The sequence below is a fragment of the Pygoscelis adeliae genome, unplaced genomic scaffold (genome assembly GCF_000699105.1).
Source record: "Pygoscelis adeliae isolate BGI_AS28 unplaced genomic scaffold, ASM69910v1 Scaffold149, whole genome shotgun sequence".
Classification (NCBI taxonomy): Eukaryota; Metazoa; Chordata; class Aves; order Sphenisciformes; family Spheniscidae; genus Pygoscelis; species Pygoscelis adeliae.
This window is the reverse complement of record NW_008825494.1, coordinates 2865629-2886361: the sequence shown is the minus strand read 5'-3', so window position 1 is coordinate 2886361 and position 20733 is coordinate 2865629. Positions and strand designations below refer to the sequence as shown.

Genomic DNA, 20733 nt, shown 5'->3' with positions numbered 1-20733 from the left:
CAGTGTGCCCAGGCGGCCAAGAAGGCCAACGGCATCCTGGCCTGTATCAGAAATAGTGTGGCCAGCAGGAGCAGGGAAGTGATAGTGCCCCTGTACTCAGCACTGGTGCGGCCGCACCTCGAATACTGTGTTCAGTTTTGGGCCCCTCACTACAAGAAGGATGTTGAGATGTTGGAACGTGTCCAGAGAAGGGCAAAGAGGCTGGGGGGGGGTCTGGAGAACAAGTCTTATGAGGAGCGGCTGAGGGAACTGGGGTTGTCTAGCCTGGAGAAAAGGAGGCTGAGGGGAGACCTCATCGCTCCCTACAACTACCTGAAAGGAGGTTGTAGCGAGGTGGGTGTCGGTCTCTTCTCCCAAGTAACAAGCAATAGGAGGAGAGGGAATGGCCTCAAGTTGCGCCAAGGGAGGTTTAGATTGGACATGAGGAAAAATTTCTTTACTGAAAGAGTGGTTAAACATTGGAACAGGCTACCCAGGTAAGTGGTTGAGTCCCCATCCCTGGAAGTATTTATAAGACGTGTAGATGAGGCACTTAGGGACGTGGTTTAGTGGGCATGGTGGTGTTGGGTTGACGGTTGGACTCAATGATCTTAGAGGTTTTTTCCAACGTTAAATCTTAGAGGTTTTTTTGATTGTTTATTTTTCTTTCTTTATTGTATTCTTTGTAACCAAAATCATGACCGAAGACAACGTTTTCACACCTTGCTGTCACAGCCTCTTTTTCCAAGACTCCAAATTACCCAAGAACAAGCTGAATCAAGACCTTTATCCTATTCACCTATTTTTATGACAAAACCTTCTCATTCCACCAGTCAAGGAGATGAAGAAGGAAGACGTCTTTTGAAACTATGAAGACCTTCTTCTGAAATACAAGCAGAAATTATGATTTAGCTTTACTAGCTGGATCCTGGATATGCGGAGAGGAGACCAAAGAGGAGCGGCACTGGTCCTGCTCTATCAGTGAGTGTCTCCTCCTGGGATGGCAGGAGACTCATAAGAAACAGCAGGGTGAAGCCCTCTCAGCTGCTTCAGCTTCCCAAAGATAACACTTGTACAAGTAATCACACACACCCATTGTGTAAGAAGGGTAACTTAGACAAGTTTATCCTATACCTATGCAGCACAGTAGAAGGCATCAGGTCATATTGCCCATTTTGTCTATTTGTGCAAAATGACAATGAAACAGCAATTCATATCTTTATTTTACAGATTCATTGCTGTTCTACACCATGGGATTTCATGGCACACACTTTGCTAAGAACTGCACGTGGTAAAGATGTCTTTTGTGAAAAGTGCAGAGAATATGCATTAATAGAAAAAAACTGTTTGTAGTTTCCCAAATCATTGATGACTGGTCTGTCTCTGCAGACAGCTATGACCTAGTCTAACACACTTATCAAGCGGTATCAATACAGGCTGGGGGGATGAAGGGATTGAGAGCAGCCCTGCCAAGAAGGACTGGGGGGTACTGGTGGATGAAAAGCTGGACATGAGCCAGCAATGTGCGCTCGCAGCCCAGAAGGCCAGTCGTACCCTGGGCTGCATCAAAAAAAGCGTGGCCAGCAGGTCGAGGGAGGTGATTCTGCCCCTCTACTCTGCTCTGGTGAGACCCCACCTGGAGTACTGCGTCCAGCTCTGGAGCCCTCAGCACAGGAAAGACACGGACCTGTTGGACCGGGTCCAGAAGAGGGCCACGGAAATGATCAGGGGGATGGAACACCTCTCCTATGAAGAAAGGCTGAGAGAGTTGGGGTTGTTCAGCCTCGAGAAGAGAAGGCTTTGGGGAGACCTTATTGCAGCCTATCAGTACTTAAAGGGGGCTTATGAAAAAGATGGTGGCAAATGTTTTAGCAGGGCCTGTTGCGACAGGACAAGGGGGAATGGCTTTAAACTAAAGGGGGGTAGATTTAGACTAGATATAAGGAAGAAATTTTTTACGCTGAGGGTAGTGAAACACTGGAAGAGGTTGCCCAGAGAGGTGGTGGATGCCCCATCCCTGGAAATATTCCAGGTCAGGTTGGACGGGGCTCTGAGCAACCTGATCTAGTTGAATATGTCCCCCCATTCTCTTTGGGTTGGGCTAGATGACCTTTAGATGTCCCTTCCAACCCAAACTATTCTATGATTCTATGATTCTGTGAAATGCAGGGCATAGAAAACTCTGGTAGGGCAGAAGGCAAAGAAGATCCAAAAATAAAACTGGCACTAAGAACTTGAGGTACATACAAAATATTCAGTACTGCAAATGAAAAGCCTCTGATCATTTTAGAGGCAATAAATAGTGGGCCAAAAATCATCTGGTTTCTAAGAAAGACCTGTCAGAGATTAAGTCACCTTGCCAGCCAGGTGGTTAATGGAAATTGTTTGTTACACTATATTAAGGAAATAGTATTTAAACTCAGCTAAAACAAGGATTTACTATGGCTATATTTTTAGTTCTGGTAATAAAAGAAAAATATAAACAGATGGCTCCAGCATAAGTGGCTGATAAAACATGTCAATTAAACTAAAGAGCATACTGGTAATAAAATCATGTCACCTAACATTCTAAGGGCAGAAATCCATGGCTATTTAAATGACAATACTGGGAAAATGCAGGCCTTAAAAATGAGTAAGTCTGCCTGTCAAGGAATGTCATTGTGAGTTTAGCCTGTTGAAAAAGGAGGAAAAATATCAGAGGATTAACAGAATGACACATAGAGCATCACTACATGATTCACCACATTTATTCTCCAGACAAAGAAAGCTGGATATCCAACGTGAAAAAAAAACTTGCCATTCAAGAATTAAAATGTGTGAGACTTAATAACTAAGCTCCTGGTTTATTAATTTTTTATGCACAGAACATTTTGTGGGTGTTTTTTAAGTAACTCCCAGATATACCTATATATATTAGATTTGCTGCTGGCAACATAGTCTTCTGCATACAGTCAGAGTTCATGGAGTTTCCCACAAAGTATATCTCAAACTCAAAATATTTTGCTATAGTACATTTTTTACATATTGGCAAAAAAAAATGATTGATTTTCCTATCACAATTGCCAGGCATGCTTATGCAATGAAGTGCAATAAACACTCATATAAACATCTATTTAATTAGGGAGCTGGATCTTCACTCTCCAATGCTTAAAGAGAAGGGAAAAGTCTTGGGATTACAGTTAATCAAACAACTTTCAGTCTCATCTTGTTTTGGGGAAGTTCATGATCTTTGCATTCAGGACAAATTACGTGAAACAAGCAATTGGAAGATACTCTGAAGACTGTTTTGTCTTTGTGCGGCTCCAATGCTTTATTTTAGTTTAACACAAACAGAATTTCACTAAGACAGAAACAGTAAAAGTAGTCAACCTATGATGAGCTAAGTGCCCTCAGAAACTCATTCCACTGTTTCATATACACAAGTATCTTTCTACAGCATCCTCTGTAGCATAAAATACTTGCTGTGTTCTGAGATCTTTGCAGAGATTTCAGTTTAGCAACCTCTGTACATTAATTCCATACGGTACTGACATTTTTGATGGTGAGGTTATACCAGATTTACTCTTGTCTAGAGCAAAGAAGAATCTGATCAACAGTGGTGTTGCACTGAAAAGGTATTTTCAGGGTAAGAAGCTTCAAATACTAACTAATCTGATTTCTGTAATTTCAGAATTTTTTAGTAAGGGAGAATTCTTCTCCACGATGCTGGTGCTGAAGGCTGCTGAAAAACATCAATGTGTTCAAAATGTTTAAACACATGAATATTTTGCACCTTAAAACATTTCCATCTTAAAATAACTGAAAATATTTAGGTTTTGTTCTTAAGACTGCAGATAATGTGGTGTGTTTATGTTTTGGGATAAACAAGAATCCTAATTTGTCTATGTAGATACTTAGCAATTCTGTAAAATGCTTAGATTTTCTTCTAGGAAACCGTTTTCCATATCTGTTTTCATTACTTCAGCATGAAAGGACAGGATCATTCATGGCTACACCATAGCAGGTGCCCTATACTCCAATATCACTAAGGCATATGAAACCAAACTCATATATAGAAGCATGTCAGCTGTGTAACTGTGTGAATGTGTGAGTGAACTATGTGGCTGAATAAGTGAATTTGCTGTGTGGATGGTTTTCTGCTATTAATAATTATAGCTTGATTCTGTAAATAGCAAGTCAGTAAATAAACAGAGATCTAAGAAATACCTGTTGCACTCTGTGTTATTAGACGCACACACACTCAGTCGCCTAAAAGCAAAAAGCTATTCTACAGAAGAACTGGGTTCGATATATGTAATACCCCTCATCAGGAGTTCATAACTTCGACATACATAGTGATAAATAGCCTTCCAAAACCAAATATTTCTTGTTTTGACAGTAGGAACCCAGTGCCAAGGAAACAAAAAGAATTTTAAATGGAAGTTTATATAATCTTACATAAGAGCTTGGGACTTAGTTAATTAGGAATTTTCTCTAAGTATTTTCTAATGTAGAATGACAAAGACCAAAGTTCAAGCCCATTCATTGAGTTAGATGATGCTACGTTTCGACTTTAGTCTGCTGTATAACACATTAATGTCTTAACACCTCAGCTAATGACTGCTCTTACACAGGTGAGAATATGCCTGCATTTTTCTTTCTTCCTCCCTCCTCTCTCCACCTATTTTTAAAGAAAAAAAAATTGTAGCAGTCTCTTAGTTTCAGCCCAGAACAGGATGAAAAAGATATACATTTGAAATGTCTAAAATCTTGGAAGGAATCCTTTCCTGTCCATCTGTACTCCACTCCCGCAAAGATACAAAAGAAGTGGTCTTCAGGCATCCCAAAAGATTCTTGTGTTTCAGTCCCATTCCCCAAAACATACTCCTTTAAAAGAGGGTTCCTTTCAAAACCTGTAAAAGACCCTCTGGACAATGTGTGGGCAGGTGTCTTTTGGTATTGCTCCAAACCAATTTTCACAGACTAGCTGGATGTGAGGCAAAACCTTTGAAGCTAAGATTTCTGCATTATTGCTTAATAGTCCTCAAGTGTTTGCTGGGAGGTGACTCATCCTGAACCAATCTTTCCCTTCATGCCTATTGCTTGCAGTCTGTTGTTAAATCAATATAATTCCACAGGAAACACCACGGTAATCAAACCAAAATACCATGTTAACATATAATTATAGAGCAGTTGCAAATCTGTCCAACCTATCGTATGCCCTATAAGTGTCTTAAACCTTGACACAGGTTAAGGGTAGACATGACCACCCAATAACAATGGAAGAAAAAATTATACTTAGCTGAGAACAAGCTGTGACAATGAATCATTCCTACAGTATAATGAACGGATTATTGGACTTTAAACAGAGAACTTGATTGAATAAAACTATCTGATCATGCCCTAATTTGTTATAATTTGATACTTTTCTGATATTAAAACTGAGCTGCTGATAAGTATCTGTAATGATTAATGTTATTTGCTGTTTTTTAAGCTAATTGCATAACTAAGGTAGCAATAAAAGGTTCACATGTTAAAAAAGCATTAGCGTAACTATGCAGTGCATAGAGGGAAAATATTGATAGCAGCAGATGGTTAGTGACTTTTTACTTTTCAGCTACAGATGTGGATGTAACACAAAGGGAAAGTGCAAAAATACAGCTGAAACAGTGGATCTAGTTCCACAGTAAACTGCGACTGCTGGCAACAATGGCCAGCTGGATGCCTAAACGGTGTGAATAAGCTTGTAATAATGATTCAACCTTAGGGGATAAAGTAAACTACAACACAGCAGAAGTGAAAAAAAAAAGCAAATTGTAATCAGCAATCTTAGCTCCCTTGCCAGCACCAGGAGGAGGATGTGCAAGTGCTGCGCAGACCCCTACCATTGTAGCTGTGAAGGGGATATTGTCGATCACGGAGGAGGCCAAAGCAGACACCCAGAGCACTAAAATGATGGCCACCACCAAGCGCTGGTCCTCAGGAACCACCTGGAATTGAGAGAGGTCAAATTACAACTTTGATGAGATCAGTGTTGTTCTGTCCCACCGATGGCATAATTGCATGCTCTCCACAGTTTTAATCTATCAATATTTATTATTCCTCCAGGCTCTGAGATAGGAAAAGCATCTTAAAGAAAACAGCCTGGCATTTAGTAACACAATATTGTTCTTTTTCCAAGAAAATTTGAACAAATAGAAATACAAAGACTGATATTTCTAATAGTCATACTTACATTTCACACAAGAAACAAACTGTGCAACTCTAAATTTTCCCGTTTTACTCTTTATATTTTCTTGGGGGTTTTAGGCTACAGAAAAGGCTTCCCATTTGCATTTATGGCTATGTTTATTCTGGCTGTGGACAGATATATACATATTAAACATCACCCACGCCAAAGTATAACATGCTTTCTTGATATTGCTTACGCAGAAATGCAATTGTTAACATTTAATTAAAAATGAAAGTATTATTCATTATTCTATTGGACTAAAACTATTTTCCTTACCTGTTAAAAAAATGTAAATATTTTAAACATACCTTTATTAACAAAGCTGTCTGCTCTCCTATATAGTCTATTAAGTGCAGATGAGCCAAAGCCTAAAAAAAGAAGCCATTGATATTAACTAGTGAAGTACCTGATGCAGTTACATTTTTTTCAGTGGATGTAAGCAAATACAATTCCTTCCTATTCACAAGATATCGATATTCATCTCATGTAGTTTCTACAGCAACTTTGCAATTGGTAGAAAGAAAAGACAGGGCAGGAAATGGTAGCTGTATTTGCAGAAGTGTGTTGTTTGTGCTGGAATGACTGGTGAGATTACTTAAGAGTGTGGAGCACAGGCATCAGAGAAGGGCTGAAATTTAAACATGACATTCTTCAGCGGATATGTTTTCTGAATACCTGAACACAACTGATTTTAAACCAGCTTCCCCAAAACCACAATATAGATAGAAGTATATCATGTGTTTAAAAGGTCAGATGAAATCAGGCGTCTTGTGCTCAGTCTCAGATGAAGACAAGAGAAAGCAAAATACATGTTTCTGTTAAACATCTTTCTCAGACCCATAAAAAAACCCAACAGTACCCGTCTGCTAAAACCAGGCCAGAGATCTCGGGTGAACAGAAATTGGCACAGAGGCAGCAGCACCTGAAAGGCAGGAAAACCAGCTCTCCGATCCCCATGTCAGGCACCCGAACTGAGGAGGCGAGCCCTGTAAGCATTGGGCCCAGGGCAGCCTGGACCAGAGTGCTCTGTCCTCCCTGTGAGAGCCATTCCCATTTGTACAGGATATTCAGATGGCATCCCATACAACCATGGTTACTACCACGGATGAAAAGACATAGCAAGACCCCAGCCTAGTGGTGATGGCTCTGATCTCTCCTTGGGCAGACAGGAGAATATAAACTGAGTATTCACACCCTGGGAGAATGATCTTTTCCCTCAAACTACAAGGTAAAAGGGGAATTTTAACTCATGAGAGCTACCCTTTAATTCACTTTGGTTTTGTTTTCTTTTCTTACAAGTGTCCAGAATGAAGTACTATTTTCAGGTTGAATGGGGTATATCTATTTTATGACTTTTCAGTTTCTCAGGGGAGAAAATCACCATTTTTGGTTCAGCCTGGACCAAGCTGGTTGGCTTTCTTTCATATTTTTTTTGCCATGACAAAGAATCAGTCAGCCATGATGCCCCACTTACTGACTCCATTCTCACACAAAGCCGCAGAAGTCAGTATTCACACGACACAACTCCGTATAAGCAGCACATCTGGCAGTCAGGCAGAGCCCTTCAGAGACATCAGTGGAAAAATACCATTCAACTCACATGCTGTCAAATTCCATGACAGAGATGGACAAAGGCACCAAGTGGTGTGGTATAAGACACAGTAATGTCAGAGTGACAAAGGGGCTGTCATTCAGACCAGCAATTCCTGTACCTGCAGCTCATTCAGGCGGCAGATGAACGCTAGTGGTTTGGGTATGACCACATACTAAATTTGGCCCAGAAACTGTATGTCCTTTTAACAATGCATTGCACAAGAAAAGGTATATCTACATTTAAAGATGCAGCATGCAGAAAACAAGTGATAAGACTTTTAAATACATACACATACCCCTCACATTAAAAAAAAAAAAGGTCATTTTTTCATTACTTTAATTTGCCAGGAGAAAGTTTCCTAAGAAATGAATTCTTGTTGGTAATTTTAAATTACCATTTTCATTCTAAGCTATCTGCATTGCTTTGTCAACTCAAAAGTTATGAAAGTGACTTTTAAAATGTATGTAAAAGCAGTATTTTTAATGAACTGTAATATTTTTTCTGCAATTGCTTTGCATTCACACTTTAAAATAAACTTTTTAACACATAGTTGTCAGCAACCAGAGCTCAGAGTTACATTCAGTTAACATTGCTGCCTTATTACTTAATTATCAATTAACACAACATATTGTGTCTCAGGCTATACAAAAGCATCAAACAGTAAATAAAATGGGATACAGACATGGCTGGACTGTTTCTAATAGTCAAGCAGACAAACACAAAGAAACTACACAGCAAGATATCCAGGCATTTCAAGTACTGAATATCTTTTCAAACTACAATTGCAAACTGAAATTCAGTGATATTATCCTTTCAAACCATACTCCCATGAAATCTCTTAGGCCATTTGGTAGCCAGCGTGTAGCAGACAGCATTAGTAGCATTTTTCAACTCTGGTTTATTCTTCTTCTTTTATTTTTCCTATCACTTGTCTAAATAATTGCAAAACAAACACATAAATACATATAAACTATCTGCACACATAGGCCACCGACAAACCTGGAAACTAAAATTCCACTTATGTGAAAATGATTGTCAAATACATTCAACAACTGCAGCAGAAGGAGAAAGAGTAAGACCAAGTTTACAGTGAAAAATTAAATCTCAGAGGTCCAGCCAACTTCCACCACTCTCCAATTTCTCTCTGTACTACCATGACTACACTCGATCTTCAATATTCCAGTGGGATTGAATCTGCAGGAGGCCTCTGCCCAGGAACATAATTCACATTTTAAGTCAGTTGTAACTCTTCAGGCTTTAGAAATCAGAGAATCTTACCTCCATGAGAACAAACAATGCTGCAAAGAAAAGGAGGGTTGCCCACTCAACTCTGTTCAATATAATCTCAAAATCATGGATGTCTGCTAGCACTAGCAGCCAAATGGCTCCCAGCATGGCAATCCAGCCTGCATTAGAAAAAGAGAGAACACTTTACATTTCACAGACTTGTTATTTGCCACCAATGTAAAAGTTACAGCACTGTGTTTTTTAGGGCCTTGAAGACTCACTGGCTATGTGTTGTAGAAGATAAACAGAGGAAGGAAAAAGCTTTTTAAAACAGAAGAGGGACTGACTTTGAGTAGCAAAACAGGCTCTTTCCAGACAGGATCCCTCTATATATCCTGAAGTGTTTTAAGACATGTTGTTTTGCTAACTGATTGAGAGAAAATGCAAATCAAATGCACAATCAGCCAGAGAACGCAATCAGCGAATCTCCTATCTGAGCAAGGCTTACTTTCTCTCTGCACAGTTAAAATGCTTTCTGGAGCTGTTTCATTCCTCTGACACATTTATCTTTGTCATGGTTCAACCCCAGCCAGCAACTAAGCACCACCCAGCCGCTTGCTCACTCCCCCGCAGTGCGATGGGAGAGAATCGGAAGGGTAAAAGTGAGAAAACTCGTGGGTTGAGATAAAGACAGTTTAATAGGCAAAGCAAAAGCCTCACACGCAAGCAAAGCAAAACAAGGAATTCATTCACTGCTTCCCATCGGCAGGCAGGTGTTCAGCCATCTCCAGGACAACAGGGCTCCATCATATGTAACGGTGACTTGGGAAGAAAAATGCCGTCACTCCAAATGTCCCCCCTTTCTCCTTCTTCCCCCAGCTTTATATGCTGAGCATGACGTCATATGGCATGGAATATCCCTTTGGTCAGCTGGGGTCAGCTGTCCCGGCTGTGTCCCCTCCCAGCTTCTTGTGCACCCCCAGCCTGCCCACTGGTGGGGTGGGGTGAGGAGCAGAAAAGGCCTTGACTCTGTGCAAGCGCTGCTCAGCAGTAATGAAAACATCCCTGTGTTATCAACACTGTTTTCAGCACAAATCCAAAACACGGCCCCATACGAGCTACTGTGAAGAAAATTAACTCTACCCCAGCCAAAATCAGCACAATCTTAAACAATGGAATGGGATTTCAGACATGAAACAAAAGTGGGTTGGGTGTTTTTTTCCTTAGAGTGATGTTCCTCTCTTTGTCTGTCTTCTCTATTTTTTTCCTAAATAGCAGATTTAATAAACAGAGGAAGGGAAAAGCTCTTTAAAAATTAAATTATTTTTAAAAATTATTAAAAAGATTAAAAGATTTTTAATTTTTTTTTTTAAATACAAAACACTACGATACATAATTTAAGTTTTTTTTCATGGCATGGAAATAAAGCCTCCCAGCTCTTCAAGTTATTTCTCTTTCTGCTGTGACTATTTCATACAACTTATGCTACTTCATATAGTCACAGTCAGAAAGTGATGGATTCACAAAGCTGCAGAAAAAGTGATGAAGAAAGAAGAATACCAATCTTTGCTCGCAAACAACTTTAGGTCACAAGCTTATAATCAAATAATAAATGTAACTTCGGGAGAACAGGTCCCTGCTACAAAGCAGATAGACGAATAAAGTGAGCCCTTTCCAAAAGTCTTCAAGAACCGCAGTTACAAGAAAATTCCAAGATAGAAGACTGATTCATAAAAGTTTAGGCCATTCAATTTACAGCTTGTGCATAAGTGTTTTTTTCTGGTAGGTTAAAGGAAGAAAGAGACCCAAAAACATCCAACAGTTTAAAATCAAGCTATATCCCATTTAAATCCTATTTAGATATAGAAGAAATAAAGAGACCAAAGGTTGTCCCTGTTCATGACGCTGCAAATATTAACGATTTAAAAAAACAAAAAAAAGCTATGCAGTGTCACATAAATATTCCCTAATCAAAGAACGCATTTTGCTCTCTCAAGTACATTTTAGGAGCTTTCAGTGACCTACTGTACTCTTTAAATGAGAATTTCAGGTTAACTGTGATCAGTAAGGAACATCTGCTGAAAATATTGCAGTGGGGCAACCAGACCTGCCCAAAAGCCGAAACCGGCAGCTCAGGAGTTACTCTGGCTGGCCTGTTTGGTAAGGAGACCTAAACCAACTAGCTTGACACTAGCTCCGGCTTTCATGCTTTGAGGTGGTTTTATTTTCTGCTGTCGTATTTGCGCAGTAGTGAAATCATACTGCTTGCATTTTTTGGCTCCAAAACCAAAATGCTCTCTGTGACACCAACTCTTCAGCCGATGACCTATTTCTTTCCTCTCAAGGATCTCCAAGTGCCATCTCCCCAGTTCAGCTCTACTCTTGATGCCCCTAACCTGGCTTCTGTCCTCTCCGCTTGGCTGAAATCACGTTTTCCAGCACTACAAATGACTTCTTCCTCTCCCCATGATCCTTCTCCTTAAAAAGCTCTGACACAGCTGATCACTCTGATCTTGCTGTTTCCTTTATAAGCGGCCCTCTCAAGATTTTTTTCTTTAGCCTGGTGCAAACCTAATCTACAGGGAGATGCAGGGAAATCCATGTAAGGAAACAGGTATGAAGGAGTAGGAAATTTAATGGTTTGTCAGCAGAAATACCGCCATGTAGGTGGAAACAAAGCCAAAGCTAAGCAGAGGGCTGAAAACTGAAGGAATTTTCTATCCCAAATTTCATAGTTTCAGCTCCTACATTATTCCCGATACAGATTTTGATTAAAATCTGATCTGAGTGCCTCACTGCATCCAAAAACCATGTCTCACAGCCAGCTCTGCTCACCTCCAAAGACAGAAACGCTGCCATGCTGCAAGCTGAGCAAGTCTATTCCCTGCTTTGGTCAGTGATTTAATCAGAGTGCATGGTCAAAAATAGCTTATGCATGAGCATCATACTGCAGGGAGGAGGAGAGCAAAAACAACCACAAAGAGAGCAGGGTGGGAATACCTGGTCCCAAATTTTCTCAAGAAGAATGACATTTTTACCACCCTGGAAAGAGTCTCCAGGACTGATCTAAGGGTGGTAATACTCTGTACTGCTCAGGATGAATGCTGGATTCTGGCATAAACTGAAAACATATGAATTTTTTTTGTGTATCGGACTCTGGGTATGCGTGTAGACTTTGCAAAAACAGTTACAAACCACAGGGACAGGAGTGCTCCCAGAGTTCCCAAAGGAGCAAAAGAAAGTGAGGAGAGAACTGTCAGTTCCTGTCTACCACGCCTTTTTGCTAGCATAGTTGATTTACTGTCTTTCCAAAAACTAAGTGAATCTGTCCATGCAAATTAAATAGTCATTTTCTCTGAACAGAAAGAAAGGGGTTATGGAAATGCACTGCCTAATTTTCTTCTGACTGTCAACTTGGCTGTTCTCTGAATTCCAGTAAAGAACAGTGGGCCCAACTCCGCCTTAAACAAATAAAGCTGATGGCAATTCCTGTTAGAGGAATACTGCAAGGGGATGTAGATGTGTGCAGATCAGGAGCTTAGCAGCAGAATTTTACTGCTATTTTGTACAAATGTAAGTGACAACATTACATTTTGTCACATACATTTTGTATGTAAGTACAATGAAGTGAAAAATTAAAGAAGAGCAATTTCTCAATAGTTCTGGAACAATCTGAGATAATATCTTGGCATTATTTCTCCCCTCCTGCCTCAAACAAAAACAAGTCAGCTTGAACGTGCTACATGGAGATAACAATTATTCGCTAAAGCTAATGAAATATAACTGAGTTACACAAGAGGTGGATAGAGCCAGGCATTTTCTAGCACCACGAGTGTTAACAGCATGCATTAGCTCCACGCATGCAGTTTTGCATGAGAGAACAGTGCCCTGCCTTACAATATTGTTCCCTGGGAATATGAACGGGCAAGGGATGTGTCCTCCTGCAGTGCTCCAGCAAGTACAGCTCTCCGGAGGCTCAAACACGTCAGCTACCAGTTCTGGCTGCACAGAGCTTATTTCAGTCTACACACAGTCTGTTCAGAATATATTTGATTTCCTTGTTATGCCTGCAAAGAGGAGATACAGTTACACATCTCTCAGAGGAAGGGCACAAGATGGGAGCACAAAGAAGGGGAGAGGAAGGAGGAAGTCTCTCAAGAAATTTGGGGCACTTCATGCAAAATCTCCATTCATGATGGCTTTTAGTACTGTGGTTAGACTTCAAGCACTCTGCAGCTGGATGAGAATAATGTCTTCTTCTGAAGCCTGAAGGCCACAGTAGTTAGTGTATGCCATAACTGCTTGACTGACTGCTCTCTGCTGAACTGTTCGTCAAAGTTAACTACAAAGTTAACAAACACATGGCAGCCAGCCTTTCTAAGTGGGCAGGTTTTCTAAGGCTTTTCCAAGGCCTTTCTAGGTATGTTCATGACCGTGAACATACTATATCAGTGTTTTACATATCTGGGTATCTTTGCATTTGCCCTGGATTCAATTTGAAGCTATTCCTTCCTTTTTGAAGAATCAAAAGCACTAGGTTACCTTAAAGACTGGTTTCTCTGTTCATTTATTTTCTAGCTTACTGGGCCACAAAAGACAGCCAGGAGGAAGAAAAATAGAAATACATGCAAAAAATAACTTCTCATTACTATAGTGAAAGCAAAGCCCATTTATAGTTCCACTGACCACTTCCTTCACTGCCTTTTAGTGCCTCTGTTTCACAACAATTGATGTTCTGGAAATATAACATGGAGAGAAACTGAATCTAAATTCCATTTCTGCACTGATATGGTACCCGTTGAAGACAGTGACAGTTTCTATTTAAGTTAGGAAAAATAAAATAAAATTTTATTATAAAATGCATCTTGCAAATTTATAATACGTTCTTCATAGAAAAGATTCCCATGTCTTCTGCTTGGGACCAGAAAAAAGGTACAGTAGAAATGGCTTGAGTGCTTTGCTTTTCTCTTACACTTTACCCAGCAGGGAAAACCACCTTTAGAACAATAAATAGCTCATGATGAGCAGAATACAATTGCAATCCTACTCAAAAAAAAACTTATTTTGAAATAATCAAGGAGAAGAACTTGAAAATAGAAAACAATCTAATAGAATCAAATAGAAGTCTAGAATATGTGGGAGGAAGGTAGTAGGTAAAAGAGAAAGACATGAAAGAAAAAAATTACTGTGTAATCTGTAGGCCTTTCAAATGCTCATTAAGAAAAAAATTGTATTCCTTAGTAAAAGTAATTTTGTCTGACCTACTACCAGCTGAAAAGCATAATAAGCTTCCTCCTAACAATGTGAACATGTAGACACTGTATGTTCACTTTACGTGCATAGAATTTGAATAATGAATCTATGAATACTGAGGGTACACAGAAATTTCACTTTTGTGGAAACTGAAATGGCACCTGAGATATTTGCACTGAAAACCAAAGCCAGGATAACATTGCACGATCTCAATGCTGGCCTGGGCAAAACAGCGTGCTGCTCAAGAAAGACAGGCGCGGGGTACTACATTTAGGTAGGAAGAGTTACAGCTGCACAAATCCAGGGTGGGAAGCAACTTATAGTCCTTATAGTCCTGCTGCAGAAAAGACTCAAGAAATACAGTGGATCACAACTGAACCTAATGGCCCACTGAAATACAGAATCAAGACTATAAATAGTAAATCCTGTGAAGGAATCTCTGCTCTCTTCATCCCTAGTAAACCCTGAGAAGGTATACTGTAAGTAAGATGCATCCCCTTTAGGAAGTCCAAGGCAAAGAAGTAAGCACAATCAACCATCTGAAAAGTTGACTTTTGAGGAAAAATTTAAAGAATCCAGCATATATAGCTCAAAGATAAGAAGATTAAAGGGGTCCTGGCAAGTCTTTGGGTATGTACCAGGCTGCTCCAGAGGGCAGAGAGCAACCTGTTTGTGGCAGCAGTAGTGGATAGGACAAGAGGGAGTGAGGACGAGGTGTAATAGCGCAAGGAAGATTCAGGCTACATAATATTCAGTGACACATATTTACAGTGGTTGCAAAATAAGTAGAGTTTTTTTAAAAATCAGCTAGACCACCTTCTGCCAGATGAAAATATAATACTCCTATCTGCAGACAACGGGATGGACACACTGATTTTTTAGACATTTGTCACTGAGCAAAGTATGATATTCTTTTTCTGTGATCTTAACAATTCTTTATTTGTCAAAATGGCCACAGCAACTTTTTGTGAACTGCAGAAACCCTTTTAGCCCACAATGTCCCTTACAAGCTTACCAGCTAAAACATATTTGGTGCTTACCTTTGAATAATTGTTTATACAGCATGTTATTGAATATATGAGGAAGTAAAGTCCATCACTGTGTTCCAAAGCTTAATCAGAAGAATTTTGATTAACTCCACAGCCCCTCAAAATTTAGCCTAAGGATGTATGCCAGTCCATCATATACTATGTTGTAGTTGTAATGTTATGTAAAACATACACTCAATTATACTCTTCTGCAAGCATATAGAAATATTGGCGTGAAAAAGTTAAATCAAAGACATATTTCCAGTAGTGCTTGCTCTACTCATGGAATACGTTTCATCAGTAGTTCTGAATGTGAATGAAAATGTCCTATATTTTGGTTTCTGTAACTTTTTGTTTTATTTTATCAGGCATCCTGAAAATGTACATTTTGAAATCATGCTGAATGTTTATAGGTAATACTTGCTGTTAACTGATAAGCACTGTTTTATCGTTAATATTCTTTTTTTTATAAAGTTGCCTTCTTACAAAGCAACTTGCTGATCTTTTGAGCAGTCTCTTTTCATAGACTTAGCTTCATAGAAATCCTTTTCAGTTGTTCTGTGCTATTTATAGCACCACAGTTTAAGGCTACTCCTTGGGGACAGAACTGTGATGGTGACAGTCCAGGACAGCTTGCACTGCAACAGGAAATTCTTGGTACAATACAAGAGGATTCAAATAATATCAAAAAAGTTGGTGGAAACTGTAACCCCACGCAAGGCAAAAGAAACAGAAACCTATGCTGATAGAAGGTAATCGCGATATTAAAAACCAGAAGTGTAGCATAAAACAAGGAGGCAGAGGACTAGCTGCTCTGTAATCACAGATAAGCACATGTGCATTAGGAAAGGATGGGCTGGACTTTGTTGCATAGCTGTAATACCAGGAGGTCAGAATGCAGAAATCACATTCACCGTTGTATTGCAATGTCAACACCTAACACTGATAATTCTCCAAATGCAATCTCATAGATGAGAGAGGATGGCATTCAAGATAGAACACTGTAAGAAAGAAACCCTGGTTAGAGATCGCTGTAGCTAGACACTACATCTACAGGGAAGATGTGTTGACAGATATATAGCTGCATATATTGCACCAATCCAAGTCTAAAAAATTTACAGAGTTATTTCAGTAAAGGTCACTGCAAACAAACACACTCTATTGCCATAGCCTCATTGACTCTTGTGAACCAAAAATAATTTGAGAAGATGCAAATATCAAGATAGAGGAAAGGTCAACTTTTCTGGAAGTAAGCAATAAAGCACAAAATCTGCACTAGCAGATACAACTGTTACTGGTTCTTGTTTTTTTCTCAGCAAGTGTATGGGCAGCTGCAAGGACAGAGGATACTTTCCACGCTTAATTACATGTTTGTAAAGATGACTGTGCAATTTTAAGGGCAGAATTTTTTGAAAACTATCCTAAAAGAAATTAAAACTGCAAGGACCATGGAAAGCAGATTTCTCTTACTTTCAGGAGTAAAGTGTCATGCTGAGAAGGAGGAATAACTAAGATCTGGACAAGACTTTCTGAGTCCAAGTCAATGCTGACTGCATCAGTTTACCTCCATTCCAACATTATCATTCCCACAAAATAATTGCCAAATTTCTTTTTAACTTATATTCATATACACAGTACCAGGAATTTTTTCAACAACACTATGACTCAAAGATGTGTCCATTCTCATTTTAAAACAACAATTCGTGGTGCAATCAAATCTCCATAGTACATTCTCAGAGGCCAGCAGGTCAGTCCCATGCAATGCTCTTCTTGACCTCAATGTAAAAATACTAGACAACTTAAACCATCACTACTGCATGCCAGAACAGATAAAATAGTAGACGAATGAAGCAAGAGCAGGGAGTCGAAGAGCACTAAATGAGGACAAATATGCCAAACTCCACTGACAGTTGTAGCTGATACCTCCTAGGGGAAAGGGCTGCCGATCAGCCCCTGCAAGCACAACTACGAGGACCTGGAAGGGTCTCCAGAAAGGATTGAGGACTTTAAAGAGGAGTGCCTAAAAGCATGGATCTAATCTTGCTATATCTTACTATGTTAGGCTGGACACTCTTGTCAGATGCTAGAATTTGTTGCTCTGTTTACCTTTATCAGGTCAGGAACTAAAGAAACCACTGTAGTCACAGAAAGCAATGTCACAGCTTCATGTAGGTGGAGCGTTCATGGAAAACAGTAAAAGAAGAAAGAATTTGCCACAGACACGAGTGCACAGGATCAGTAATTGCAGCTAAAAAGGGATGCATAGGACAATACCAAAGGCCCCAGGTTTATCAGCAACTCAACAGCGGTTAGTTATAGATGATAGAGCAAACTTAGGAGACAGTCAATGTTACCCCATTTTAGGGGTAACAAAAAGCACAAGAAGGAAGTATGTAACACACATACAACACACCACATATGGTAAAATTGGATATCTTGGAGAGCTGAAGACCAAATTTGAAAAAGCAAAGTGTAAAGCTTTAGAAAATGTATAAAAATGGGCTCAAGTGGACCCAAGCAGAGGGAGGAAGAAATCATCAACATGAACACTATTCACCTCCTGGTAAAGAGGAGGGAGACAACCCTATCATGCTCATCCCAGCAAAGACCTGAAGATATCAACACTTTGTTGTGACTCCTCCCAGCCTAAACCTGTGAACCTTAGCACCCTGCAGAGCATCAAAGGGTGACCCTAACATCAGAATATAAGGGGGAGATACTGGGAGTATTTTGTTTTTTTGTTCTTTGTCAGGTTTTTTTACAACAGTTTTAACTGTATAGTGTTAATTAGTTTTGTTTTGTATTAATTAGATAATTTGAACTGTGTTAGTATTATCGTAAGAGGACTAACAATAACTGTTTGTTGTGTTTTGTTTACACTGATACAAGTTTTAATTAGACTAACAATAAATTCTTAGCTCCACGTATAAGGAATGTTCCCCTTTTTGCCCACAATATCACAAGCGTAACATCACCACTGATACTTTGCAAGCGGGAGCTTACTGCCATATACAGAGAAGGCATCCCTAATCCAAATGTTTTGTGGACCAAAACCATCTACCTCACTGAAATGTGTGAAGGAGTTTCCAGGCAACCACAGATTATTCAAGATGATATTTTTAGCTGTATAGAAAAGGTCCATAAATGTTGCTTCCCAGGCTTTGCATCTGGTTCCTTAATTTATGAAGCCATGTTGGAAAGCTTTACAAAGTAATAAAATAAAATAAAAATACAAGGAGAAAAAAAGGACAAGGAAAAGAAAATATTGGCTGTGACAGTTTTAAATATAGTTGACAATTCAGTATCATTTGAGCCATTATTTAGCGGTCAATACCTACAAGATCTCCTCAGCTAAAACTGATTAATATCACAGACCCTAGATAATCTGGAGATAAATGTTAGATTCAGTGACAAATTAAAAAGCAAATGTGCACTTTTTACAATGAGGCTATACTGATATAAGATGTGAAATATAAGATGTGCTAAACTTAACAATGTGGCTTTTGGCATTAAGCCTATGCTTTCTTAAATCTGCGTCATTCACCAGTTTTTATAGCTTAATAGCTGTCTGTCTCACCAGGATTTTCTGTTTTCTTAAGTACTAAACAATTATACACCAGCTTATTAAATTGATCTGGTTTTTCAAACATTTTATAAAATAACTCCTCAGTAACAATGAGTAACTCTATAATGAACCTTTCATTTTAATTATTGCACAATAACCTGAAACCAAACATTTCCAAAATATGAACACTTTCTCTTTTTCTCCCTCTCTTTGGGTACAAACACTTAAATTTTTAGAGTCAAGTTTGTTTGTTTCTGCACATATAATTTTATTGTTTGTAATGAGTATCAGATTTATATAACTCCACCATCATACAGGATAGTAGCATAACATGGTTTAATCTATTTATTACTGATAGCAGATGAGAAAAAAAGTTCCAGGATAACATTTTAAAGTGTAAAAATAAAAGCCTTATGGATGCTTCTGTGTTAACACCACTTTCAGACTAATGGGATCTGTCCACACCTTTCTCAGTCCTGTGCTCCTTCTCCATGACCATTTATAAATCTTTTGGACCTGAGAAATTCTCCTGCACACTGTGGGGCAGGATCTTTCTCACAGAGCTGTGGGGGAGTGGTTCATGTTTAAAAACATTTTCACCATTCTAAAGAAACCTCTTAGCACAAGTTCAAATGTACATACATACTCTGTCCGAGGGCCCAGATAAAAGCTGGGGGGAAAAGCTTATTAGAGTTCTTCTTAGGCAGCTTTCTAGGCTGCACATTCAGAACAAAACCGCACAGACTACATTTATTTCACCTGTGCAATATGAGTTCTTTTTTAGCTTATAGCATTAAATAATTTAGCCAAAGATCTCTAAGTTTTCTTTCATTGGTTACAGCACTGCTAACCCTCGTGCAAGTTTTTAGGCATGCTGACCCTGCCAATCTGTCTCAAATTTGTTAGGGAAGAATCATTGCTGCAGTGAGTTCCTTATTGAAAATGTTGCAGAAAAGAAAATGGATTAAGTTAGTTGTTAAAATCTTAGTAGGCTGCAGTAATCGAGAACTAGCTTCAGTGTTTCTAAGCCAATTAAATGTTGATATGGAACTTCTGACATTCTGTGATTCAATAGCAAATTTAAGCAAGTTTGTGAAGCTTTCTAGGGCGGTGCAGCCCTTTCTTCATCACTAAGCAAGCTACCAGGCAAGTGCCACTCAGTTCCAACTCTATTATAATTATTGGTTCACCTATGTAAATTACAGTGCAAGCTGAAAATTGTGCACGTCCACTTAAACAAAAGCAGGATGAAAATCAAGAGAAATTATATGGGAGAAACTTCAGACCCAGTCCACTTCCCTGAATTTGAGGTGTCACTCCACTCTGCAGGTTAAGACAAAATTTTTGCTATAATTTGCATAACATTCTCTGTAGACATAATTTGGGGGAGGTTGTTCTGCTGAAGCCCTTTCCAATTAAGGTATTTAATTTCTCATGTGAATTTCAACAATTTTTCTGTAAATTATGTAAGTGATTCAGAAAAAATGACAACTGGTATCCAAAGGAGTGACAATACAACAGGAGTCTTTTGCATCTACAGAAACTGAACGCATTTCTCCTTTAATGCTCTGGCAATAAAATAAGAAGGAGCTCTGCACAACATGGCCTACCAGAGAAACGGAAGTCAGTTTAAATTAAATGGTCACTCGCAGAGGCCATCAGCTCTGGTGCAGGCGCGTCCCGCAGCGGAGCGGGGGATCGCAGCGTACAGGGGGGTTTCCTGAGCCGGGGGACCCACAGGGGAGCGCAGAGACCGGCCGGGAGCCGGCGGCTCTCACCAGGGCGGCTGACGAGGCGTGGGCGGGGCCAGGAGCAACGGCTGCCACCCCCCACTGCCACTCAAGGCAGCCACCAGGAGGGCCATGGACACGACGGG

General features: G+C 39.5%; 1 protein-coding gene across 1 annotated transcript in view; it reads right to left on the bottom strand.

The window, feature by feature from the left end:
- OCA2 (oculocutaneous albinism II) overlaps positions 1 to 20733 on the bottom strand; it is a 180867-nt gene that overhangs the window by 64309 nt on the left and 95825 nt on the right. Inside the window, exons 18-20 of the mRNA XM_009331292.1 lie at positions 9063 to 9190; positions 6499 to 6558; positions 5844 to 5948 (exon numbers count right to left, since the gene is read on the bottom strand). Coding sequence (XP_009329567.1) covers positions 5844 to 5948; positions 6499 to 6558; positions 9063 to 9190 — 293 coding nt within the window. The remainder of the gene's footprint in view (positions 1 to 5843; positions 5949 to 6498; positions 6559 to 9062; positions 9191 to 20733) is intronic.